Source organism: Oncorhynchus keta, chromosome 37 (genome assembly GCF_023373465.1).
Source record: "Oncorhynchus keta strain PuntledgeMale-10-30-2019 chromosome 37, Oket_V2, whole genome shotgun sequence".
Taxonomy (NCBI): Eukaryota; Metazoa; Chordata; class Actinopteri; order Salmoniformes; family Salmonidae; genus Oncorhynchus; species Oncorhynchus keta.
The window spans coordinates 3,253,370-3,280,935 of record NC_068457.1 but is presented as its reverse complement, the minus strand read 5'-3'; the positions used below and the strand labels follow the sequence as shown (position 1 = coordinate 3,280,935).

At 43.6% G+C, this 27,566-nt stretch overlaps 1 protein-coding gene across 1 annotated transcript; it reads left to right on the top strand.

Moving 5' to 3' along the window:
• Positions 1 to 224: 224 nt before the first annotated feature.
• Positions 225 to 27,566, top strand: LOC118370064 (uncharacterized protein C20orf85-like). The gene is made up of 4 exons (XM_035754857.1): positions 225 to 338; positions 796 to 874; positions 4,617 to 4,715; positions 25,941 to 27,566. Exons 1-4 carry the CDS (start codon positions 274 to 276, stop codon positions 26,094 to 26,096), a joined length of 399 nt encoding a protein of 132 aa, XP_035610750.1. The 5' UTR covers positions 225 to 273; the 3' UTR covers positions 26,097 to 27,566.

Below are 27,566 nucleotides of genomic sequence, written 5' to 3'. Positions count from 1 at the left end.
CTGTGCAAAGGGTGTGTAGACTTTCACTAGGTACTGTATAGTCCATCACTGTAAACACCTTATTATGTACTCATGTTTCTTGTTTTACACACACACAGTGTATGGTGTGATCTCTGTGTGATACTCAAATTATTTGTCATTGTATCCCAGGATACACAAAAGGATAGTGTCACTACAATATGTTGCTATGGTGACGGTAAACATATCTGCCAGTATAACTTACAGAGACCATAAGGTAAGAAGTCACAGAGACAGACAAGCTTGCCGGCATAGATGGCAGCCCCAAAACAACCTGGATCTGGTAAAGAATTCAACTTTGTGGATCAGGATCAAATCTGGTAAACTCTTCTCTTTAAAAAGTCTATGGGTTCACAACAAAACAAATGCAATGACATTTTGAATTGTATTCCTTGTATTTTGCTAACAAATTAGCCTTTCTTTTTTGATATAGCACGAGGTTTGTCACTTTTGTTAAAGAGGATTAGCCATGAGTTTTTGTTTGTTGTGGTAATGGTGGATTGGTAACAGTCGTTCATGGTGGTGGTAGTAGAAGGCTAGTAGTAGTAGTGGTTGTAGAATCAGAAGTAATCCAGCAGTATTAGTAGACTAGTATTGGGATAACAGTGTCTGAAGAGATATAGCTAGGTAGATTACCCCTAAAATAACCTATACTTTTAATATAGATTGAGGTCAGTAGGGTTCTCTGCGCTATGTTAATTGTTTTATGAGCCATTTGGCGTTTTTATGCAGGCCCAATGCTCTTTCAAAAAGCTTTCTATGTGTCTTAATTTTCAGGAAAGTTCACGTCAAAATAGAGCTTGAGTCAGCCAAAGCCTGGCCCAATAAATGGGGATTCTTGACCACGTCCTACAAGGTGAGCCAGTGAAACATGATGCGGTATAAACACAGAACAAGAGTTCTACTTCCAATAACTCCCAGGTGGCGGTGTGGTCTAAGGCATCACAGTGCCAGCTGTGCCATTGGGCAGAGCACAATTGGCCCAGTGTCTTCCTGGTTAGGGAGGGTTTGGCCGGCAGGGATATCCTTTTCTCATCGTGCACTTGCGACTCCTGTGTCGGGCCGGACGCAGTGCATGCTGACCAGGTCGCCAGGTGTATGGTGTTTCCTCCGACACATTGGTGAGGCTGGCTTCCGGATTGGATGTGCATTGTGTAAAGAAGCAGTGCGGCTGGGTTGGGTTGTGTTTCGGAGGAAGCGTGGCTCTCGACCTTCGCCTCTCCCGAGTCTGTACCGGAGTTGCAGAGATGAGACAAGACTGTAACGACTACCAATTGGATACCACGAAATTGGGTAGAAAAAAAGGGGGTAAAAAAATAAAATATATATATTTCCTGTGAATACAACTACACAACCTTATCAGCTTCCTTTGATTAGCCAGTCAGAGACATACTGAACTGGGCTCCATTTCAATCAAAACAATTAAATTATAGTTATAAGGTCACTCAATCGCATACAATGCATTCGGAAAGTATTCAGATGCCTTCACTTTTGACACATTTTGTTACGTTACAGCCTTTATTCTAAAATTGATGTTTTTTGAACATGTTCCTCATCGATCTACACACAATACCCCATAATGAGAAGGCAAAAACAGGTTTTAGAAATGTTTGCAAATTTATTACAAATAAAACAGAAATACATTATTAACATACAGTGGGGCAAAAAAGTATTTAGTCAGCCACCAATTGTGCAAGTTCTCCCACTTAAAAAGATGAGAGAGACCTGTACTTTTCATTTTAGGTACACTTCAACTATGACAGACAAAATGTGAAAAGAAATCCAGAAAATCACATTGTAGGATTTTTAATGAATTTATTTGCAAATTTTGGTGGAAAATTAGTATTTGGTCAATAACAAAAGTTTATCTCAATACTTTGTTATATACCCTTTGGCAATGACAGAGGTCAAACATTTTCTGTAAGTCTTCACAAGGTTTTCACACACTATTGCTTGTATTTTGTCCCATTCCTCCATGCAGATCTCCTCTAGAGCAGTGATGTTTTGGGGCTGTTGCTGGGCAACACAGACTTTCAACTCCCTCCAAAGATTTTCTATGGGGTTGAGATCTGGAGTCTGGCTAGGCCACTCCAGGACCTTGAAATGCTTCTTACAAAGCCACTCCTTTGTTGCCCGGGCGGTGTGTTTGGGATCATTGTCATGCTGAAAGACCCAGACACGTTTCATTTTCAATGCCCTTGCTGATGGAAGGAGGTTTTCACTCAAAATCTCACGATACATGGCCCCATTCATTCTTTCCTTTACACGGATCAGTCGTCCTGGTCCCTTTGTAGAAAAACAGCCCCAAAGCATGATGTTTCCACCCCCATGCTTCACATTAGGTATGGTGGTCTTTGGATGCAACTCAGCATTCTTTGTCCTCCATACACGACGAGTTGAGTTTTTACCAAAAAGTTCTATTTTGGTTTCATCTGACCATATGACATTCCCCCAATCTTCTTCTAGATCATCTAAATGCTCTCTAGCCAACTTCAGACGGGCCTGGACATGTACTAGCTTAAGCAGGATTTTGAGTCCCTGGCGGCGTAGTGTGTTACTGATGGTAGGCTTTGTTACTTTGGTCCCAGCTCTCTGCAGGTCATTCACTAGGTCCCGCCCGTGTGGTTCTAGGATTTTTGCTCACCGTTCTTGTGATCATTTTGACCCCACGGGGTGAGATCTTGCGTGGAGCCCCAGATCGAGGGAGATTATCAGTGGTCTTGTATGTCTTCCATTTCCTAATAATTGCTCCCACAGTTGATTTCTTCAAGCTGCTTACCTATTGCAGATTCAGTCTTCCCAGCCTGGTGCAGGTCTACAATTTTGTTTCTGGTGTCCTTTGACAGCTCTTTGGTCTTGGCCATAGTGGAGTTTGGAGTGTGACTGTTTGAGGTTGTAGACATGTGTCTTTTTATACTGATAACAAGTTCAAACAAGTGCCATTTATACAGGCAACGAGTGGAGGACAGAGAAGCCTCTTAAAGAAGAAGTTACAGGTCTGTGAGAGCCAGAAATCTTCCTTGTTTGTAAGTGAACAAATACTTATTTTCCACCATAATTTGCAAATAAATTAATTAAAAATCCTACAATGTGATTTTCTGGATTTTATTTGAAGTGTACCTATGATGAAAATTACAGGCCTCTCTCATCTTTTTAAGTGGGAGAACTTGCACAATGTGTGGCTGACTAAATACTTTTTTGCCCCACTGTAAGTATTCAGACCCTTTGCTATGAGACTCGAAATTGAGCTCAGGTGCATCCTGTTCCCCTTGATCATCCTTGAGATGTTTCTACAACTTGATTGGAGTCCACCTGTGGTAAATTCAATTGATTGGTCATGATTTGGAAAGGCACACACATGTCTATATAAGGTCCCACAGTTGACAGTGCATGTCAGAGCAAAAACCAAGCCATGAGGTCGAAGAAATTGTCCGTAGAGCTTCGAGACAGGAGTGTCGAGGCACAGATCTGGGGAAATTTATCAAAAATGCCAGCAGCACTGAAGGTCTCCAAGAACACAGTGGCCACCATTAATTTTTAAATGGAAGAAGTTTGGAATGACCAAGACTTTTCTTAGAGCTGGCCGCCCAGCCAAACTGAGCAGTCGAGGGAGAAGGGCCTTGGTCAGAGAGGTGACCAAGAACCCAATTCTCACTCTGACAGAGCTCGAGAGTTCCTCTGTGGAGATGGGAAAACCTTCCAGAAGGACAACCATCTCTGCAGCACTCCACCAAATCAGACCTTTATGGTAGTGGCCAGACAAAATCCACTCCTCAGTAAAACGAACATGACAGCCCGCTTGGAGTTTGCCAAAAGGTACCTAAAGGACTCTCAGACCACGAGAAGCAAGATTATCTGGTCTGATGAAACCAAAATTGAACTCTTTGGCCTGAATGCCAAGTCAGGAGGAAACCTCGCACCATCCCTACGGTGAAGCATGGTGGTGGCAGCATCATGTTGTGGGGATGTTTTTCAGCAGTCAGGACTGGGAGACGAGTCAGGATCGAAAGATGAACAGAGCAAAGTACAGAGAGATCCTTGATAAATACCTGCTCAAGAGCGCTTGTTCCCTCAGAATAGGGTGAAGGTTCACCTTACAACAGGACAAGTCTCTGAATGTCCTTGAGTGGCCCATGCAGAGCCTGGACTTGAATCCGATCGAACATCTCAGGAGAGACCTGAAAATAGCTGCGGAGCGACGCTCCTCATCCAACCTGACAGCTTGAGAGGACCTGCAGAGAAGAATGGAAGAAACTCCCCGAATACAGGTGTGCCACGTTTGTAGCGTCATACCCAAGCTGACTCGAGGCTGTAATCGCTGCCAAAGGTGCTTCAACAGCAAGTACTGAGTAAAAGGTTTGAATACTTGTATTATTTGTTTTTTTATTGTTCATATATTTGCAAAAAGGTCTAAAAATATGTGTTTGCTTCGTCATTATGGAGTATTGTGTGTAGGTTGAGGGGGGAAAACGATGTAATACATTTAGGTTAAGGCTGTAATGTAACAAAAAGTGGAAAGTAAAGGGGTCTGAATACTTTCTGAATGCACTGTATCTGAGTTTCTTCAGATGTTCAGATATTCCATGTAATGTTTACAGACGCAGGAGCAGAGCCACAAGCTGAAGGAAGTTGTAAGATTAGAGCTGCCCCAGCATCTTAAAACACGTCCTCCTTCCCCACCTGAGAAATATATCCAGGTAAGTCTATACAAACTCTTTTTGTCCCTGGTCAAAAGTATTGCACTATATAGTATTGCACCAGTTGTATAACAAATATGGACAGTAAAAGCTAACATTTAAAATGTGCTCTATACGCCAGTATTTTGGATTTGAGATCAAATGTTTCATATGAGGCGACAGAACATAATGTCATTCATATTTTTGAGGTTATTTTCATATATGTTTCACTGTTTAGAAATGAAAGTACTTCATGTATCTAGTCCCCGCATTCAAAGTCATAAGTATTTGGACAAATTCACTTAGTGTATCAAAGTAATCAAAATATTAGTATTTGTTCCAATATTCCTTACATCAAGCTTGTGACTACAAACTCGTCTGAGGAAGGTTCCATCATAAAGTGGCTAAAAGAAGGCGGTGTCACGACTTCCGCCGAAGTCGGTCCCTCTCCTTGTTCGGGCGGTGTTCGGCGGTCGACGTCATCAACCTTATAGCCATCACTGATCCATTTTCCATTGGTTTTGTCTTGTCTTCCTTCACACCTGGTTCCAATCGCATCAATTACATGTTGTGTATTTAACCCTCTGTTTCCCCTCATGTCCTTGTCGGAGATAGTTTTTTTTATTTGATTTATTCCCCCTTTATTTAACCAGTTAGGCTCGTTGAGAATAAGTTCTCATTTACAACTGCGACTTGGCCAAGATAAAGCAAAGCAATTCGACACATACAACAACCGAGTTACACATGGAATAAACAAAACATACAGTCAATAATACAGTAGAACAAAAGAAAACAAAGAGTCTTTATACACTGAGTGCAAATGAGGTAAGTTAAGGAAATAAATAGGCCATGGTGGCAAAGTAATTACAATACAGCAATTAAACACTGGAATGGTAGATCGGCAGAAGATGAATGTGCAGGTGGAGATACTGGGGTGCAAAGGAGCTAAATAAATAAATACCAGTATGGGGATGAGGTAGGTAGATAAGATGGGCTGTTTACAGATAGGCTAAGTACAGGTGCAGTGATCTGTGAACTGCTCTGACACCTGTTGCTTAAAGCTAGTGAGGGAGATGTGAGTCTCCAACTTCTCAGATTTTTGCAATTCGTTTCAGTCATGGGCAGCAGAGAACTGGAAGGAAAGACGACCAAAGGAGGAATTGGCTTTGGGGGTGACCAGTGAGATATACCTGCTGGAGCACATGCTACGAGTGGGTGCTGCTATGGTGACCAGTGTGCTGAGATAAGGCGGGGCTTTACTTAGCAGAGACTTGTAGATAACCTGTAGCCAGTGGGTTTGGCGACGAGTATGAAGCGAGGGCCAGCCAATGAGAGCATACAGGTCGCAATGGTGGGTAGTGTATGGGGCTTTGGTGACAAAACGGATGGCACTGTGATAGACTGCATCCAGTTTGTTGAGTAGAGTGTTGGAGGTTATTTTATAGATGACATCACCGAAGTCGAGGATCGGTAGGATGGTCAGTTTTACGAGGGTATGTTTGGCAGCATGAGTGAAGGATGCTTTGTTGCGATATAGGAAGCCGATTCTATATTTAATTTTGGATTGGAGATGCTTAATGTGAGTCTGGAAGGAGAGTTTACAGTCTAACCAGACACCCAGGTATTTGTAGTTGTCCACGTTCAGAGTAGTGATGCTGGACGGGCGAGCAGGTGCGGGCAGCGATCAATTGAAAAGCTTGCATTTAGTTTTACTTGCGTTTAAGAGCAGTTGGAGGCCACGGAAGGAGAGTTGTATGGCATTGAAGCTCGTCTGGAGGTTAGTTAACACAGTGTCCAAGGAGGGGCCAGAAGTATACAGAATGGTGTCGTCTGCGTAGAGGTGGATCAGAGGATCACCAGCAGCAGAAGCAACATCATTGATGTGTACAGAAAAGAGAGTCCGCCCGATAATTGAACCCTGTGGCACACCCATAGAGACTGTCAGAGGTCCAGACAACAGGCCTTCTGATTTGACACACTGAACTCTATCAAAGAAGTAGTTGGTAAACCAGGCGAGGCAATCATTTGAGAAACCAAGGCTGTCGAGTCTGCCAATAAGAATGTTGTGATTGACAGAGTCGAAAGCCTTGGCCAGGTCGATGAATACGGCTGCACAGTAATGTCTCTTATCGATGGCGGTTATGATGTCGTTTAGAACCTTGAGCGTGGCTGAGGTGCACCCATGACCAGCTCTGAAACCAGATTGCATAGCGGAGAAGGTATGGTGGGAATCGAAATGGTCAGTAATCTGTTGACTTGGCTTTCGAAGACCTTAGAAAAACAGGGTAGGATAGATATAGGTCTGTAGCAGTTTGGGTCGAGTGTGTCACCCCCTTTGAAGAGGGGGATGACCGCGGCAGCTTTCCAACCTTTGGGAATCTCAGACGATATGAAAGAGAGGTTGAACAGGCTAGTAATAGGGGCTGCAACAATTTCGGGCAGATAATTTTAGAAAGAGAGGGACCAGATTGTCTAGCCCGGCTGATTTGTAGGGGTCCAGACTTTGCCGCTCTTTCAGAACATCAGCTATCTGGATTTGGGTAAAGGAGAAATGGTGGGGTCTTTGGCGGGTTGCTGTGTTTTGATTGTGTGTGATGTGCTATTTAGTGTTGTGCGACGGGTTTTGTACCCACTTTGTTATTTTGTACATTTTGGTTGTTTTGGAGTTTTGGCAGCATTTATTAAACAACTCCGTTTATACCAAGTTCGTTCTCCTGCGCCTGACTTCCCTGCCACCAACATGCACCCCTTACAGGTGGAGGGAATCCAAGCCGTGTTTGCCCCTCCCAGCAAAAGGGCTCCAACCTCTTCCTGCGGTTAATGATTCCAGAACTAACAACCCAAAAATATGTTTGCATATAAATGTCAACAACATGCTGGTTATCGTGGTTCCAAACATTGAATAGGTAAAAACACCTCCGGGGTGAACCATTAATTCAAAAGATTAGAAATGGCTTCTTTTAAAACAGTGAAAGTCAAGGATACAAGACTGTGTACATATCAGAGTTAGGGAGCAAACAAACTACTCAGCCCATACAGCGTTGCAGTCTGTATCATCCAATTACAGAGCAGATACAAATCATGTGACCACTGGATTGCTCCTTGTAGAGATTGGCACGTCGAGTCTTTTCAGTGAGCATGTAAAACCGCAAATTAATTTGGCTCCCAAACAGCTCTTTGTTCAAAATGGTTAAAAGAAATCTACCTAGAACCATGAAAAAATGGCACTAGCTATCTGTCAGTCAAAGGCAGTTGGCTGAATTTCTTATGGCCCCGACGTTAGCAAGCTAGCTACTTTGACGGACTGGCAGATTGCTTCTCATTGGCAGTGTTGTCAGGTCAAGCTAAAATTTATAGAGATATGACCACTCAAAACCCACCCACAAGGCCTGAAAACTAGCCCCATTTTTTTCAGAAGCAAGAGAGGAGTTTACACATTTATCCAATAGGTGTATCCATAATAACAATCTAAATACTTATGGTCAAATTTGCTTCACTGCATTTCCCCCTTTTGTTATTGGTTCATCACACCAAATTATTTAATCTGAACTATAGAAGTGATTGATAGTAAATGGTTAAGAGGTATCTTCAGAAAACATTCTTGTGAAATAGTGTTCATACAAGTCACATTGCTCTAAAATAATAGTATTCCTTTAATCTGGATTTTAAAAATCTAAAAGCAGTTTGCTTTTTGGATAATTTTATTGAATAATAAATATAAATGAATGTGTAGAGTTAAGTACTCACCAAAACAGTAGTGCTGGTTTGATATTAGCTCCATCTAGAGGATGAGGTGATCCCCATACAAGTTGGTGCTGCTGCCATGCCCCATATGTTGCTCTACAGAGAGTAGAGGAACAGGCAGCGCTATAATGAGGGATTAGTTAGATAAACAGGGGGAGTGAGACTTTACAGACATGACTGAAGTGTGTGTGTGTGTGTGTGTGTGTGTGTGTGTGTGTGTGTGTGTGTGTGTGTGTGTGTGTGTGTGTGTGTGTGTGTGTGTGTGTGTGTGTGTGTGTGTGTGTGTGTGTGTGTGTGTGTGTGTGTGTGTGTGTGTGTGTGTGTGTGTTGTGTGTTGTGTTCTGCTCACCCCCAAAGTGCTGGGTTAGGCCAACCAGGAGCCCCACTACCAGGTTGAAGCCAATTATTGAACTTTAGAGGACACTGAGCAACAGGGTTCCAGCCAGTGAGGGGCCAAAGGAGCTGGTGATCCACATACAAGTTGGTGCTGCTGCCATTCCCCATCACCACAGGGGGAATGTAGACTCAAAAATAATACTTGTGAAAGTTACTCACCCTGCTTTTTTCTTGTTTTTTGGTCTGGCCTATGAGGCAGAACAGCAAAGACCGGCCCTGTATCTACAGAATACTTTTCTGTCCTCTCCTGGGATGCCTGTATTTTTCCCCATCTACCTGGCATACTGACAGTAGAATCGTATCTAGCCAGTAAACTAGCGTGTCAAAGAGGTTCATTCCTATGTTCTCATCTCTGCATGTTACTCCCTCTCTCCTCTGACTTCAACTTTCTGGCCAATGTTAGCTAGCTAGCTAGCTAAATACCCATACATTGTTCAACCCTTTCTCCTGCTTTCTGAAACTGCTTTTTTTCTCAGTTTTTCTTCCTTGCTCTATTGGCTGTAATGATTGGTAGGTCAGGATACAAAAAAATGGAGCAAAGAATAATTTTCAGGGAGAAGTATGTAGTTAGCTAGCGCTGCTATTCGTTGTTGAATCTCTGAACTTGAACTGCCTGCTGCAGCAGAAGCACTCTTTCTCAGCAGTACTACACACACCCACACACACAACTCCCTTCCAACAACTGTATTTATTTTATTTAACTAGGCAAGTCAGTTAAGAACAAATTCTTATTTACAATAGCCAATTGTGCGACACCCATTGGGACTCCCAATCACAGCTGGTTGTGATACAGCCTGAATTCAAACTAGGGTGTCTGTAGTGATGCCTCTAGCACTGAGATGCAGTGCCTTAGACCGCTGCGCCACTCGGGAGCTCCACTGTATGAAGCTTCTTCCCCGCCACCACTCACTCACTCAGCAATAGCAGCCTGCCTCACTGCCTTGACATCCTTTCGGTGGTAGACCATTCTTGATACACACGGGAAACGGTTGAGCATGAAAAACCCAGCAGCATTGCAGTTCTTGAAAAAAAAACTGGAGCTCCTGGGAATCCTGGCACCTACTACCATAACTTCTTCAAAGGCACTTACATATTTCGTCTTGTCAATTGACCCTCTGAATGGCACACATGTCAAATCCATGTTTCAATTGTCTCAAGGCTTAAAAATCCTTCTTTAACCCGTCTCCTCTCCTTCATCTACACGGATTAAAGTGGATTTAATAAGTGATCATAGATTAAGGGAACATAGCTTTCACCTGGATTCACCTGGTCAGTCTGTCATTGTAGTATCTTAGGATGCTTCTTAGATTGATGACACCGGACACGCGAGTACGTTTTAGCATTTAGTTGTAACTTTGAATAACATTACCGAAATGTACCTGGCATTAAACTACCGGAGGCTCTCGAGCACGATATATATGGTAAATATTTAAACGGCTACGGATTGGGGAAAGCAAACCCCGTATTAATCAATACTTCCATCTATTGGTAAGCATAATACTTAACATATTTAATGTTTTATTTATTTCACCTTTATTTAACCAGGTAAGCTAGTTGAGAACAAGTTTTCATTTACAAATGTGACCTGGCCAAGATAAAGCAAAGCAGTGTGACAAACAACAACAGAGTTACATATGGAATAAACAAGCATACAGTCAATAACACAATAGAAAAAAAAGAAAATCTATATACAGTGTGTGCAAATGGCGTGAGGAGGTAAGGCAATAAATAGGCCAGAGTAGCGAAGTAATTACAATTTAGCAAATTAACACTGGAGTGATAGATGAGCAGTTGGGGATGTGCAAGTAGAGATACTGGTGTGTAAAAGAGCAGAAAAGTGAATAAAACATGATGGGGTAGATTGGGTGGGTGGGCTATTTACAGATGGGCTATGATCAGCTGCAGCGATTGGTTAGCTGCTCAGATAGCTGATGTTTAAAGTTAGTGAGGGAAATATAAGTCTCCAGCTTCAGCGATTTTTGCAATACGTTCCAGTCATTGGCAGCAGAGAACTGGAAGGAAAGGTGGTCAAAGGAGGTGTTGGCTTTGGCGATGACCAGTGAGATCTACCTGCTGGAGCGTGTGCTACGGGTGAGTGTTGTTATAGTGACTTATAGATGACCTGGAGCCAGTGGGTCTGCCGACGAATATGTAGCGAGGACCAGACGACTAGAGCATACAGGTCGGTGGTATAAGTGGCTTTGGTGACAAAACGGATGGCATTGTGATAGACTGCATCCAGTTTACTGAGAAGAGTCATGGAAGATATTTTGTAAATGACATCGCCGATGTCGAGGATCGGTAGGATAGTCAGTTTTACGAGGGTATGTTTGGCGGCGTGAGTGAAGGAGGCTTTGTTGCAAAATAGGAAGCCGATTCTAGATTTAATTTTGGATCGGAGATGTTTAATATGAGCCTGGAAGGAGAGTTTACTTTCTAGCCAGACACCTAGGTATTGGTAGTCCATATTTTGGTATTTAGTATTTTATTAGGATCCACATTAGCTGTTGCAAAAGCAGCAGCTACTCTTCCTGGGGTCCAAACACAATAATAATACAGAATTACATAATACAGAACATCATTAGACTAGGAGAGCTCAAGGACAGAACTACATACTACACACACAGCCTACATATCAATGCATACACACAAACTATCTAGGTCAAATAAGGGAGAGGCGTTGTGCCGGGTATGTGTTGCTTTATCTGTTTTTTGAAACCAGGTTTGCTGTTTATTTGAACAATATGAGATGGAAGGAAGTTCCATGCAATAAGGGCTATATACTGTACGTTTTCTTGAATTTGTTCTGGATTTGGGACTATGAAAAGACCCCTTGTGGCATGTCTGGTGGGATAACTGTGTGTGTCAGTTGACTGTGTGTAATGTCTCTTATAAAAAGAAGTGATGCAGTCAGTCTCTCCTCAACTCATAGCCAAGAGACTGGCATGCGTACTATTAATATTAGCCCTATGATTACAATTAAGAGCAAAATGTGCCGCTCTGTTCTGGGCCAGCTGCAGCTTAACTAGGTCTTTCTTGCAGCACTGGACCACATGACTGGACAATAGTTGGTGGTTGAAGATATCCCTCTAGTGGTGTGGGGGCTATGCTTTGGCAAAGTGGGTGGGGTTATATCCTTCCTGTTTGGCCCTGTCCGGGGGTGTCCTCGGATGGGGCCACAGTGTCTCCTGACCCCTCCTGTCTCAGCCTCCAGTATTTATGCTGCAGTAGTTTATGTGTCGGGGGGCTAGGGTCAGTTTGTTATATCTGGAGTACTTCTCCTGTCCTATTCGGTGTCCTGTGTGAATCTAAGTGTGCGTTCTCTAATTCTCTCCTTCTCTCTTTCTTTCTCTCTCTCGGAGGACCTGAGCCCTAGGACCATGCCCCAGGACTACCTGACATGATGGCTCCTTGCTGTCCCCAGTCCACCTGACTGTGCTGCTGCTCCAGTTTCAACTGTTCTGCCTTATTATTATTCGACCATGCTGGTCATTTATGAACATTTGAACATCTTGGTCATGTTCTGTTATAATCTCTACCCGGCACAGCCAGAAGAGGACTGGCCACCCCACATAGCCCGGTTCCTCTCTAGGTTTCTTCCTAAGTTTTGGCCTTTCTAGGGAGTTTTTCCTAGCCACCGTGCTTTTACACCTGCATTGTTTGCTGTTTGGGGTTTTAGGCTGGGTTTCTGTACAGCACTTTGAGATATCAGCTGATGTACGAAGGGCTATATAAATAAATTTGATTTGATTTGACAATAATCAAGACTAGACTAAATTAGAACCTGCAGAACTTGCTTTTTTGGAGTGTAGTGTCAAAAAAGCAGAGCATCTCTTTATTACGGCATAAATATACCAGATGACTATATCCCCCTTTACGGCTAATAACCAAACTTAATTCCTTTCTGAGCTAGGCTGCCAACTAAACATTTATGATTTTCTCATAACAATCACATCTTTTTATTTATTTTTACGACCTCTGGGAACATGATCTCCCTTAGGATCTGAAATAGTCTGAAGGACGTGTCTCTCTAATAGAGCGTCTCAGAGGTGGTGTAGGCGGTGCCACCAGCACTTCACCACTTGAAGGTGGTGTCATTTTTGTGTCATTTTGTGGCAACTTCACAGGAGGTCGTCCCGTACTGGTGGTCTCAGGAAATTGAGCCTTGTTGGTCTCAGGTTGTTGGTCCAACTGCCACTCTGGGGAACGTTCCAATGTCCTGTCCTGCTCGTTTAAACATTGATCCATGTCCACGGATGGAACTGGAATTCGATTTCGGATATGATCCATGTCTCCTTAGTCTTTGTCCACTTCCGATGATCACAGTATTTGATACTGGTCCTGAGCAATCCTCTAGCTGGCATCCATTTCTGACCAAACCCATAGTTTCTTGTGCAGACATCGTCTCCAGGTGAGAAACTTCTTAGTTTGGCTCTGTTGTCATGATTACTCCACCCTCTCCGAGTTGGGCATCTCCGGCGCGGCCCGCGCTTGGATTGCGTCCTACCTGACAGGTCGCTCCTACCAGGTGGCGTGGCGAAAATCTGTCTCCTCACCACGCGCTCTCACCACTGGTGTCCCCAGGGCTCTGTTCTAGGCCCTCTCCTATTCTCGCTATACACCAAGTCACTTGGCTCTGTCATAACCTCACATGGTCTCTCCTATCATTGCTATGCAGACGACACACAATTAATCTTCTCCTTTCCCCCTTCTGATGACCAGGTGGCGAATCGCATCTCTGCATGTCTGGCAGACATATCAGTGTGGATGACGGATCACCACCTCAAGCTGAACCTCTCGCAAGACGGAGCTGCTCTTCCTCCCGGGGAAGGACTGCCCGTTCCATGATCTCGCCATCACGGTTGACAACTCCATTGTGTCCTCCTCCCAGAGCGCTAAGAACCTTGGCGTGATCCTGGACAACACCCTGTCGTTCTCAACTAACATCAAGGCGGTGGCCCGTTCCTGTAGGTTCATGCTCTACAACATCCGCAGAGTACGACCCTGCCTCACACAGGAAGCGGCGCAGGTCCTAATCCAGGCACTTGTCATCTCCCGTCTGGATTACTGCAACTCGCTGTTGGCTGGGCTCCCTGCCTGTGCCATTAAACCCCTACAACTCATCCAGAACGCCGCAGCCCGTCTGGTGTTCAACCTTCCCAAGTTCTCTCACGTCACCCCGCTCCTCCGCTCTCTCCACTGGCTTCCAGTTGAAGCTCACATCCGCTACAAGACCATGGTGCTTGCCTACGGAGCTGTGAGGGGAACGGCACCTCAGTACCTCCAGGCTCTGATCAGGCCTTACACCCAAACAAGGGCACTGCGTTCATCCACCTCTGGCCTGCTCGCCTCCCTACCACTGAGGAAGTACAGTTCCCTCTCAGCCCAGTCAAAACTGTTCGCTGCTCTGGCTCCCCAATGGTGGAACACACTCCCTCACGACGCCAGGACAGCGGAGTCAATCACCACCTTCCGGAGACACCTGAAACCCCACCTCTTTAAGGAATACCTAGGATAGGATAAAGTAATCCTTCTCACCCCCCTTAAAAGATTTAGATGCACTATTGTAAAGTGGCTGTTCCACTGGATGTCATAAGGTGAATGCACCAATTTGTAAGTCGCTCTGGATAAGAGCGTCTGCTAAATGACTTAAATGTAAATGTAATTACGTTTTTGATTCCATTGCTTTTGTTGTATTTTCACTTTCAAGTCTGGCCCGATGAGATCCAAGTTTGACCTTAACCTCCTTGACATCAGCATTTCTTCAGGTGACAATCAAATTGTAGCTTGACGAGTGATCCTGTAGCTAAACAAGAATCTTGACACCGTTGCATCTTCCTCATCCAAGGTCAGAACTGCACATTCTGCTAATCCATTTGAAGATGGGTGAAAAGGGGCAAACGTTACATGCTGAATTTCATTTTGTTTCATGAAACTTGTGAATTACCTTCTTGTAAAACAAGTAGCATTGCCGCCAACCAACATTTTAGGCAATCCCATGGCACTGAAACTTTGTCTCAACTTCTCAATTGTAGCGTTCTATGTTGTTGTGTTCATGGGGTAAACATCCATCCATTTTGAATGAGAATCAATCAGCACAAGGAACATTTTCCCCAGGAAGGGTCCAGCGTAGTCCACATGTAGTTGTGTCCATGTTTTTTCCAGCCATCCCATGGATGTAATGGTGCGGTGACTTCCTGTTACTCTGACAATCTGCACACCGGCTAACCTCATTTTCCACATCCTGGTCCGTCTTTGGCCACCAGACGTATGACCTCGCTAGGCCTTTCATTCTCAACATACCTGGATGCGACAACTGCAGTAGTTGCCTTTGTGGTGGGATAACTACTCTTGAACCCCACAGAACACACTCATCTTGAACACTCAAGGCCAAGCGGCGAGCGTAGTAAGGCATGATCTGAGGCTCTGTCAATGTAGGCCATCCTCTAAGGATAAAGTCATGCACTTGTGATAGCGTCACATCCTTTGAAGTCCATTGCCTGATTTGTGCTGTGTTCACTGGTGCATCATCCAACACATTGATCATCAAAACCTGGTCATTTTCTTCTTCTAGAGCGATGATTTGTAGAACGGGCAGCCTATTCAGAGCATCAGCATTCCCATGGTATCCCATGGTATCTACCTGGCTTGTAGATTATTCTGTACTTGTAGGCCCGAGACACACAGCCCGTTGAACTCTTGGCTTTTGTTCATGGAACAGATAGACCAGAGGCTTATCGTCGGTCACAATAGTGAATGTTTTCCCGTATAAGTACTTGTGGAATCTTTGTCTTCCGAATATGACAGCCAGTCCTTCCTTGTCCAGCTGGGAGAACTTTTTGTCCACTGACGACAATGTTCTGTACATGAACCCGATAGGTTCCTCTGCACCATTCTCCTTCCGGTGTGATACCCGCCCCCACACCATACGATGAGGTGTCACACAATGAGATGAGGTCTCCAGGCCACATCCTTCCTTATTAACAGCTGATGCATTGGAGCTAAGAGGGCATAGAGGTTAGGGAGGAAGCAATTGTAATAGTTCAGTAAGCCTAGATAGGCGTTCAGCTCTGTAACGCTTGTCAGAAATGGAGCTTCCACAACAGCCCTCACTTTAGCTTTGACAGCGTGTAACCCCATCCACCTTGTGACCCAGGTACTGCACTTCATCAGCTAACGGTGTACACTTGCACCTCTTCGGCCGGAGACCGGCCTCTTCCATCCTCCTCAAAATTTCACCCGAGTTTCTGAGATGCTCCTCCTTCGTGACTCCCGTGACCAGAATGTACTTGAGGTAAACCGCTACCTTTGCTATCCCCTGCAGAACTCCATCCATGCTTCTTTGGAAGATAGCTGGTGCGGAAGACACCCTGAAAGGTAAGCGTTCATAGGTAATCATCCCTATGTGGGTGTTTATGGTCATGTACTTCTGTGAAGCTTCATCTATTTGCACTTGATGATATACGTGACTCATGTCCAGTTTTGTAAACTGTTGCCCTCCGGTTAACGTTGAAAGCAAATACTCCACTTTGGGTATGGGGTACTGCTCCAGTGATGAAACTCTATTTACAGTCAGCTTGTAGTCACCACATAATCTGATGGAACCATCTGGTTTGAGTTTGGGAACAACTGGTGCTGCCCACTCAGAGAATTTGACAGGAATAATGATATGCTCTGTCAATTTCGACATCCACTTTAGGCATCATAGCATATCAACTGATCTTGGCCTATAGAATCTAGGAGTAGCATCTGCAGAAATATGAATGGTAGCCTGGACCCAATTCAATGTCCCTATCTCTTCTTTGAAAACATGCTCATGATTTGAAAGCACCTGCTGCAGTGTCAATGTCTCTGTGGTGATATGTTTGATTTCATCCCAGTTCAAGATGGTATCGACAGATAGGGCAGCTCTACGTCTAGCTTCGAAGCAACTTTGCAGTATTTGTTTTTTTGTATGTCATTCAAGCATTTCGCTACACCCGCAATAACATCTGCTAAACATGTGTATGTAACAAATAAAATATTATTTTATGTCCTCCAACCACCCTCTCCCTAGTAAGCTGGGAACTGTACCTTTCATTAATAAGCGAGGCAGACTTTTCTTTTGTCCTTGATATTCCACTTGAACGTCAGCAACTCCAATCAGTGATTTTCATCCCTGTGTACGTTTTGAGTTAATGGGGGTGTCCCTCAGTTTAGGCACTTTACCTTTTTCAATTTCTCATTGAATTGGGAACTGTTCAGTGTGACGCTACATCCTGTGTGTAGTGTCTTAGCTCTTATTACTTGTTTATATAATAAGAAAGACTGAATACAATAAACTGAACCGGAGTTTCACATTTACTAAAACGAGTTAGTACCAGAATAACATAGAACAACACTGCGCATGACCAAGGGTGCTCCATTCTTAAAGGGGACATCAGTAATTAACAGAACAAAACATTCCTTCTCTTATACAATCAGAGTTACTTTTACCAAACCACAACTGAAACATTTCCCAGAACTTGTTGTAGTTACTTTGCATCTTTTAATTTGAACTTGAACAGTTAGTGTTTGTTTGTTTATAAGTCCAGTCTGTCTGGTGGACGGTGCCTTCGTTCTGGGTAGCGCCTTGGATTGTCTGGAGGCTCCTGAACATCCTCAGTGTGTGCTTGTTCCATTATAGCTTCTGCTATAGCAGCAACACGTTCCGCTTTTTCAGCCTAGGGTCTCTTTACTGCCCCACTGACCTCTACAGTTCCCTGTGTGTCACTCTCAGGAGCTCTCTGTGCCTGTTCTCTCTCGATTGTTGTGCTGTTTTCCGTGGAATGCATTTGGTTAATGTGACGCTGCCACATTATGTCTGGGCCCGGTTTGTGTATGTACGGTCCCTCTTGTCCATTTCCCTCCCCTTCTGTAGTCTCGCAACATCACTTCCTGTTCTGTTTGGAGATGGCGCTCCTGGCCACCGGAGAGCATCTTGGCTTGTTTGTTCAGCACGTCATTACGCCTGTTTGGCTTCATGATGTCCAGCTGTGTGCGGAGAGGCCTCCCGAACATCAGTAGCGGCTGGGCTTTCATTTGTAGTGGCATGTGGGGTGTTTCGGTAGGAGGCCATGAACTTGGCCAGTTTTGTTTGCAAAGTCCCTTCATCTCGTTATGCTGCACGGAGTCCTTGATTTAAGGTTTGCACAAAGTGTTCTGCCAGCCCATTGGTGGCAGGGTGGTGCGGAGCTGAGGTTGAATGTTTGATTCCATTTACTGACATGAATCTTGTAAACTCGTCACTTACAAAAGCTTGTGCATTGTCACTTACCAGCTGCAGCGGCAATCCGAAGCGTGCAAACGTTGTTCTGAGACACTATCGTCTGAGCTGAGGTGGAGGAGTCAGTGGAAAACACCTCTGGCCATTTGGAATTGGCATCAACTATAACCAGAAACATATGCTTTTCAAAGGGACCAGCGTAGTCCACATGAATTCTCTGCCATGGCTCTGTGGGCCATTCCCATGGGTGGACTGGGACAGGAGCAGGCATGTGAAGGGTTTCCAAACATCCGCTACAGTTCTTCACCATTCTATCTGTTGATCCAGACCGGGCCACCAGAAGTGGCTCCTTGCGAGCAGCTTCATTTTGACAATTCCAACATGACCTTCAGGTAGTTGGCATTTCTGGGGTATCATGAATCTCATACCCCACATCAAACATCCTTGGTACATTGTAATTTCGTTTCTCCGCTGGAAATACGGAGTCAGCTCCTTTCTGCCAGTAGCTGTCCATCCTGACGTGGTGTAGGTGTACACTTTTGACAAGGTCACATCTTTACTTGTTTCCTGTTTGATAACTGTGCTTGTGACCGGTAGTGCCTCGAGCTGAGTGACATGGAAAATGTCCACTGCATCCATACTCCTTTGTCTTTCTCTTGTACACGACAGTCTGGATAATCCATCTGCATGTGTGGAGGGACGAGGGCTTAAACTCAATGTCATACATATGACTGGCAAGGAACAAAGCGTATCGCTGTAACCTGTCCGCTGTCATTGCCGGAATGCCTTTCTTTGGACTGAAAATGGAAAGCAACGGCTGGTGATCTGTAACCAGGGTGAAACGCTTGCCATATAGGTATGCGTGGAATTTCTTGATTCTCCACACTAGTGCCAGTGCTTCTTTGTCAATTTGTGAGTAGTTTTTCTCTGCATTATTCAATGTTTGTGATGCAAATGCAACTGGCCTCTGACCTATCTTTCAGTGTGTGTGAAAGGACGGCCCCTATGCCATAAGGGGACGCATCACAAGCCAACTTCACTGGCAGTTTAGAGTCTTAGTGCATCAGGACCTGTTCAGATGTGATGAACCATCTTGCCTCAAGAAACGCATATTCACACTGTTCTGTCCCCCGCCATGTCCTATTCTTTTCCAGGAGCTGATTTAGAGTCTGGATTACTGCTGAAAGGTTTGGGAGGAATCATTTGTAGTAATTGATCAGTCCCGTAAAATATCTCACTTCTGTGATATTTTGTGGTTGTGGTGCTGCACCACTGCATCGATTTTGTCCTGTGTTTTGTGCAATCCATTTCATGTCCACAGAAGACAGTCTTGTCTTTGAAGAACTCACACAATCTGTAAGTTTGCCTGTAGACCATGCTCTTTCAGTCTTTTCAGGACCTCTTCCAGGTAAGCCAGGTGCTCTTTGTCGGTGCGTCCTGTTATGATCATGTCATCCAGGATACACTGGGTTCCTGGGATTCCTTGCAAAATCTGGTCAATAGTTTGTTGCCAAATGGCTGGGGCTGATGCTATACCAAAAACCAGGCGGTTATACCTGTATTGACCTTTGTGTGTGTTTATTGTCAGGTACTGTTTGGAGCTCTCTTCAACCGGTAGCTGCAGGTATGCCTGTTTCAGATCGATTATACTGAAGTGTTTCCCACCAGCTGGTGCAGCAAAGATGTCATCCAGACGTGGTAGGGGGTATTGGTCCACATGCAACATTTAATTCACATTTACCTTGAAGTGGTGTGGGGGCTGTGCTTTGGCAAAGTGGGTGGGGTTATATCCTTCCTGTTTGGCCTTGTCTGGGGGTGTCCTCGGATGGGGCCACAGTGTCTCCTGACCCCTCCTGTCTCAGCCTCCAGTATTTATGCTGCAGTAGTTTGTGTCGGGGGGCTAGGGTCAGTTTATTATATCTGGAGTAATTATCCTGTCCTATTCGGTGTCCTGTGTGAATCTAAGTGTGCGTTCTCTAATTCTCTCCTTCTTTCTTTCTCTCTCTCGGAGGACCTGAGCCCTAGGACCATGCCCCAGGACTACCTGACATGATGGCTCCTTGCTGTCCCCAGTCCACCTGGCCATGCTGCTGCTCCAGTTTCAACTGACCTGAGCCCTAGGACCATGCCCCAGGACTACCTGACATGATGACTCCTTGCTGTCCCCAGTCCACCTGACTGTGCTGCTGCTCCAGTTTCAACTGTTCTGCCTTGTTATTATTCGACCATGCTGGTCATTTATGAACATTTGAACATCTTGGCCATGTTCTGTTATAATCTCCACCCGGCACAGCCAGAAGAGGACTGGCCACCCCACATAGCCTGGTTCCTCTCTAGGTTTCTTCCTAGGTTTTGGCCTTTCTAGGGAGTTTTTCCTAGCCACCCGTGCTTCTACACCTGTATTGCTTGCTGTTTGGGGTTTTAGGCTGGGTTGCTGTACAGCACTTTGAGATATCAGCTGATGTACGAAGGGCTATATAAATAAAATTTGATTGATTGATTGATTGATTGAAGTCCCCACACCTTCTAACAGACCCGTCTTTCTTTACAATAGGAACTATGGGTGTGGCCCATTCGCTTCTGTCCACTTTCATCAGGATCCCTGTATCCTGCAAATGATTGATTTTCTCTTCCACCTTTGGTCTCAGGGAGTATGGAACAGATCTGGCTTTGCAAAATTTTGGGGTTGCGTCATCTCTCAGTACAAGTTTTGCTGTGAAGCCTTTTACTGTTCCCATCTGATCACTGAAAACTGTGTTGTATTTCTTCAGAAAGTGTTCCAGTGTTTGTTCTGTGCCTTTCTCTTTGGACTGGAACGTGTGGAGCATTTTCAAATCACACCAGTTCAGCATTATTTTTGAAAGCCATTCCCTGCCAAATAATGTGGGGGCAGTTCCAGGCTGGTACCGGAGTTTATAAATATTTTACAAAGGGCACTGTCATGTGTAATGACTCATATGCAGAGATGGTGTTCGTTCTTGGTTTGTAACACAGGGAAAGGCACATTAGATTGATATAATGGTAATTTTCAGCCTCTTCTGACCATGACTTGTTTCAATTCGGCCCCGTCAGATCCCTATTTTCCCGATGCAAGCCATTCTCTTTACCTCCGGCTCCACGGGTCTATTGTTGCCAAAGCCATTTTCTGATTCTCTCTCCCCTCACACAGTCAATCATTTCCCCTACCCGTATCCAGGGAATCAATCCTTCAGAACCTTCCACAGCTTACTTGAGTCTCACATCCAGCGTTGCACGCCAAACACTCACGCCAAACACTCCGTTGAATTTGTGGCAAACAAATCCAACGCAGTCATCCATTGTCATCCTCGTCACCAAATACTGTATGTAGTATTTTAGGATGCTTCTTAGATTGATGACATCGGACACGCAAGTACGTTTTAGTATTAATTGTTTAATTTAATCACTTTTAAAAATCTTTGTATACCAGTCAAAAATGTTGGACACACCTACTCATTCAAGGGTTTTTCTTTATTTAAAAAAAACGATTTTCTACATTGTACAATAATAGTGAAGACATCAAAACGATGAAATAACACATGGAATCATGTAGTAACGAAAGAAGTTTTAAACAAATCTTTATTTAATATTTTAGATTCTTCAAAGTAGCCACCCTTTGCCTTGATGACAGCTTTGCACACTCTTGGCATTCTCTCAACCATCTTCACCTGGAATGCTTTTCTAACAGTCTTCAAAGAGTTGCCACATATGCTGAGCACTTGTTGCCTGCTTTTCCTTCACTCTGCGGTCCAACTCAACCCAAACCATCTCAATTGGGTTGGGGTCGGTGATAGTAGAGGCCAGGTGTTCTGAAGCAGCACTCCATCACTCTCCTTCTTGGTCAATTAGCCCTTACACAGCCTGGAAGTGTGTTTTGGGGTCATTGTCCTGTTGTAAAACAAATAATAGTCCCACTAAGCGCAAACCAGATGGGATGGCGTATCGCTGCAGAATGTTGTGGTAGCCATGCTGGTTAGGTGTGCCTTGAATTCTAAATAAATCAGACAGTGTCGCCAGCAAAGCACCATCACACCACCTCCTCCATGCTTCACGGTGGGAACCACGCATGCAGAGATCATCCGTTCACCTACTCTGCATCTCACAAAGACACAGCGGATGGAACCAAAAATCTCAAAGTTGACTCATCAGACCAAAGACCAGATTTTCACCGGTCTAATGTCCATTCCTAATTTTTCTTGGCCCAAGCAAGTCTCTTCTTATTTTTGTCCTTCAGTAGTGGTTTCTTTGCACCAATTCAACTATGAAGGCCGGATTCACGCAGTCTCCTCTGAACAGTTGATGTTGAGATGTGTCTGTTACTTGAACTCTGTGAAGCATTTATTTGGGCTGCAATCTGAGGTGCAGTTAACTAATGGACATATGCTCTGCAGCAGAGGTAACTCTGGGTCTTACTTTCCTGTGGCAATCCTCGTGAGAGCCAGTTTCATCATAGCTCTTGATGGTTTTTGCGACTGCACTTTTTTTCAGATTGACTGACCATGTCTTTAAGTAATGATAGACTGTCGTTTCTCTTTGCTTATTTTAGCTGTTCTTTTACCAAATAGGGCTATCCTCTGCATACCACCACTACCTTGTCACAACATAGCTGATTGGCTCAAACGCGTTAAGAAATTCACTTTTATGAAGGTGTGCCTCCAGTCACCTGGAAATGCCTTCCAGGTGACAACCTCATGACGCTGGTTGAGAGAATGCCAAGAGTGTGCAAACCTGTCATCAAGGCAAAGGGTGGCTAAAAATGTCAAATATATTTTGATTTGTTTTAACACTTTTTTGGGGCTACTACATTATGTGTTATTTCATAGTTTTGATGTCTTCACTATTATTCTACAATGTAGAAAATAGTAAAAAATAAAAATCCCTGGCATGAGTAGGTGTGTCCAAACTTTTGACTGGTACTGTAGTCATTAAGTATGTAGTATACAGTAGATTAGTATGGGTATTCAAACACAGCTACTGTGTTTAACTCCATTGTACCAATTAATTGTTCATCTGAATCTCGGCTAATGCATTCACAGATCCTTTCATTTTTTCAGTTTCCTGTTGTGACTGTATTTTGCTTTCATGACAAATTACATTTTCAAAATGGCAGTCCTCTCCTCTGTCACACCTGTTGCATTTTTCGGCCACACAGGTGCGCGCTGTAACTTATGCAGGGAAGTTTGTGATAGGTCTGTTTTTATTTTACTTTGCAACTCAATTGCATCTTTGGTCGCGATTTCCATAGCTACAGCAATTTGTACAGCCTTTGCAAAAGTTAGATCTGATTCTGTGAGCAAACATTTCAAACTCAACAACACTGGTACTCTCTTGTTATCAGCAATGGGCAGTAGCGTAGGCTAGTGGTTAGAGCATTGGAGTAGTAACTGAAATGTTGCAAGATCGAATCCCTGAGCTGGCAAGGTACAAAATGTGTCATTCTGCCCCTGAACAAGGCAGTTAACCCACCATTCCAAAGCTGTCATTGAAAATAAGAATTTGTTCTTAATTAACTGACTTGCCTAGTGAAGGTAAAATAAAATGACTTTTGCAATGAAGTACTGTTCCAGTCGTTCAATGTAAGTTGCCAAGTTCTACTTCATAACTTTCAGACCGTCAGTATGGTTGAAAGTATGGATTATATCCCTCGCTCTCTGCTCAGGTCGAGTAATAATAACAACAAAGTCATGTCGGTGACGTGACGGTGTGGGAGGAAATGCCCGCAGTTAATATAAAACAGTGCGTGAGTCTCTTATTTGTTCTCGCAAAGTTAGCTTAGCCATATTGCACAAGGTGACTGCTCCGCTGGTTCCCGTTATTCGGATTGCATCTTCCCAGGTCCTGGTAGGGTAAGCTAAACTCAGTAGTTGTGTGTACTGTCAGACTGACAGTGTGTACTGTCAGTCTGTCACCAACAGTCAGAGCGTGAAATTCGCCATCCAAGGCTGTGTGACAGCTCTCCCTTACCTACCTTTCCCTTTTATCGGAAGATATTGGGGCTTCATTGTCTTATGCTGATTTAGCCCACCAGCTAGTGTGTGTGTTGGCCACCATACTCCGGGGCTAACCTTGTCAAGATATTTTCCACTGCTGTGCTCGTTATCGAGGCCGCAGGGCACTAGTCATCCTTCAACTATTTAAAACTCGAACGAGTCACTTCCCTAGAATCAGATCTAGGAAGATTGTTAGCCTAGTCAGCTAATGTTTTATGACGTGAGATTTGGATTGCCTCCCCTAGGCATCCCTCTCCTCTGGTATTACTAGCATGCTACAAGCTAGCTATCCAGGTTACTAACTCAACCTAGCTGCCACTGTGTGTCATCAGCTAGTTTACCAACTCCATATAGCTGCCACTGTGTGTTGTCAGCTTGGCTTACCAAACGGCAGCCATTTGTGCGTGTTTTCACATAAATAAGCCTAGGTTTACCTAGGTTACCTCCTACTCCAGCCCGGTGGTCATAGCTAGGCTCATCCAAAATCTTTTTTTTGGATGCAGTACAGCTCCCACCAGGTTATTGTTGCTCTCTACCCTTACTTTTATTATGGTAGCTGTTGTATACAGTCTTAGGTTACTATTATATTAGTTAATTTGATGAATCAGTGTATTGCATAAGATATATTTTATCATTTATTTTCTACACATTCTGAACTGAGAGAACACCGCATCACCATTATAGTGGGCATACATGGCTGCTCCACCTTTGGAGCTGAACTACAAGTAGAAGATGGTCATAACCTGTGCCCTGCCTGCATAGGCATTGGCCACCTGCGTGAGGCCCTTTCTGACCCCTGCGTTGACTGCGCCATCCTGCCTGTGAAGGTGAGGGAAACGTTGCTGGTTTCACAGATAACATACCAGCGTCTGGCATTGTTTGCCAGGACCCACCCAGGGCAACCAAAAGAGGGATAGGCACAAAACTGATGGCGCCAACCTGGTGAAGTTTGTTTTAAATAAATAAGGTCGATTCCATATCCTCTGAGAGAGCAGCAAAAAACTATTTTGCGTTCCTTCAAGCCCCATGAGTCAGGGCCCTCTAGCAGAGGAAACAGGTAGCTGGGATGATGACCTGTCTACTTGGGAATCCAACCAGCACTTTTTTATTTTACCTTTATTTAACTAGGCAAGTCAGTTAAGAACAAATTCTTATTTTCAATGATGGCCTAGGAACAGTGGGTTAACTGCCTGTTCAGGGGCAGAACGACAGATTTGTACCTTGTCAGCTCGGGAATATGAACTTGCAACCTTTCGGTTACTAGTCCAACGCTCTAACCACTAGGTTACCACTAGACAATGTCATGCATATTTTGTATTTTTTTTGTAGGGGCGCCCACAACCTGCGCATTGCTGCTTTAAGTTCAAAGGCATCATAAACTTTACCCAGTACCAGGACATTTTAGCCAAAAACCTGGTTGCTTCTGTAGGTGAGGCATTGAAAGGTATTGAAAACGGGGGTGCCAATAATTTTGACCTCTCTTTTTCAGAGAAAAAAAATATCTTGTTAAGCAAAATCTCTTTCTCTAAGGCATTGTTAGTATAAAATAATTTTCACATTTTTTGGAGCATGCAATATACAGTAGCTCAGTATTTTTAATATAGTTTTTGCTCACCATTATCAACGGTGCCAATTATTTTTTTACCTGACTGTTAGTTTCATACAATCATCAAATAAAGGTGACATTCTGTACTATCGCCTGCATATGGAACATTTGATCTCAAATCGAAACTGCTGGATTTTTTATTTTATCCTCACTGTTCAAATATAGTATTGCAAAACGTAGAGAATATGGTGCCATTTGGGATGCAGACGGAAATGCTTGGCTATGCGTGACACTGAGATTTGTTGCAGGTGGGACCCTCTCCCCCTGTTCCGCAGACCACCCAGGCTCTGATTGGCTGGCGCTCAGCAGTGCCCGAGCTGCAGCTGGAGCACTACGGAAAGGTCAAGTGTGGGAAGAAGAGCTTTTTGAAGGAGCTTGGCTGGGCATTCGACGCCTGCATATGAGGAACTCCCCCTACACCCTTGCTGCTCAATATATGACTTTCCCTTATACTCTGCTCTTGTTTGTCTTTGTGTCCCTCTGTCGAGGTTCTTGCTCCCTCCTTTTTTGTCTCAAATACTCTAAAGTCCTCTGATATTAGCACAGTCAGCTAAAACAAATTGGGATTTGATTTAACTCAATATTGATTAATACTCAATCAATACACAATCTTAATCTGATTTTATTTACTTCTGTCTCTCTCACACTTCCTTTTAACACAAATATTGCATACTATATCCAACAAAATTAGCGCAATGGGTACTTGATTTTGTTGCGCCAATGAAAATCACTTTAGTATTAATAGGATATTATGTTCTTTCATTCTATATTCAATGGTGCTGTATTCCCACAAGTGTCATGTATTAGTTAAAGGGCAATCTGCAGTTCAAACAAGCTTATATTTTGGGTTCTGGTGGGGTACGACAGACGAACTAAGCTTGTGATGCATAATAAGTCATGTTTGTCAAGAATCATTGGCCATATATCATGAATTTGAAGTCCAAAATGGATGTAGCAATCGCAGATTGCCCATTTAAGGGCCAACATTTTTATTGAAAAGATGTTGCTACAAAGTGTATATGAATTAGTGCATATTTATTTAGATGCATTTTTAGGAGGGTATAAACATTTTAATTTTAAACAATGTTTGTTCTATTTGCTAACCTTGGTATAATTTTTCAATGGCAGTAGTTGACCAAGTAATATCAATGTGCCTTATCTTGCAATTGTTTGTGTCACTTTCATAATATATTTATTTCTTTATTTGCACAGTGTATTTGAAAGAATTGACATTAATAACCTGGGTAGCAACACTTTGCTATGTCATGTAAAATATTATTACATAGTAATAATCTAAGATTTACTTTTTTGGTGGATTCATTAAATCAAGCATCACTTGACACCATTTATCAGCTGTGTTAAATGATTACCAAGTACCAGAAAGTACTCATAATGTCCTACAAAATACCAGGTAGGCCTAAATACCAATGAAAACAGCAGAGAAAAATAAAGTGCAATCAAAAGATTTGTTGAGCAGATTCATTCTGGCAAATGTCTTACCCATCAGGGCAACACATATGGCGATGTCAGACTGAGCTTTTAATGCAAAGCTACAGCTGCACTGACATTTAAACAGACATGCCTTTTCTCTTTATGCAATTTATTCATTCTACCTAAGGGCACAACGCATTACACACATTCCACATGTGGCCATCTACTATTATGAAGCTGTCTGGAATACAAGTCACACAGCTGTCTAACAGTAGAGGGGGATGTAATAATGACAATTATGTTGGATAAATGTCTGCTATTATTACTGAATATAGCTAGTCTGACTCAATGAATCTAGAAAAAGCTAAGGAGACTACTTATATTATATTAGAAAAGTGTGACTTTACTGTGAATGTTGTATAAATTGAGGACAACTGAAAACA

Coding starts and splice junctions, on each gene's coding strand:
- LOC118370064 (XM_035754857.1), top strand. CDS start 274: ATGGCAGCCCCAAAACAACCTGGATCTGGTAAAGAATTCAACTTTGTG. Junction 339..795: donor GTGGATCAGGATCAAATCTG/GTAAACTCTTCT, acceptor CTTAATTTTCAG/GAAAGTTCACGTCAAAATAG. Junction 875..4,616: donor TCTTGACCACGTCCTACAAG/GTGAGCCAGTGA, acceptor TAATGTTTACAG/ACGCAGGAGCAGAGCCACAA.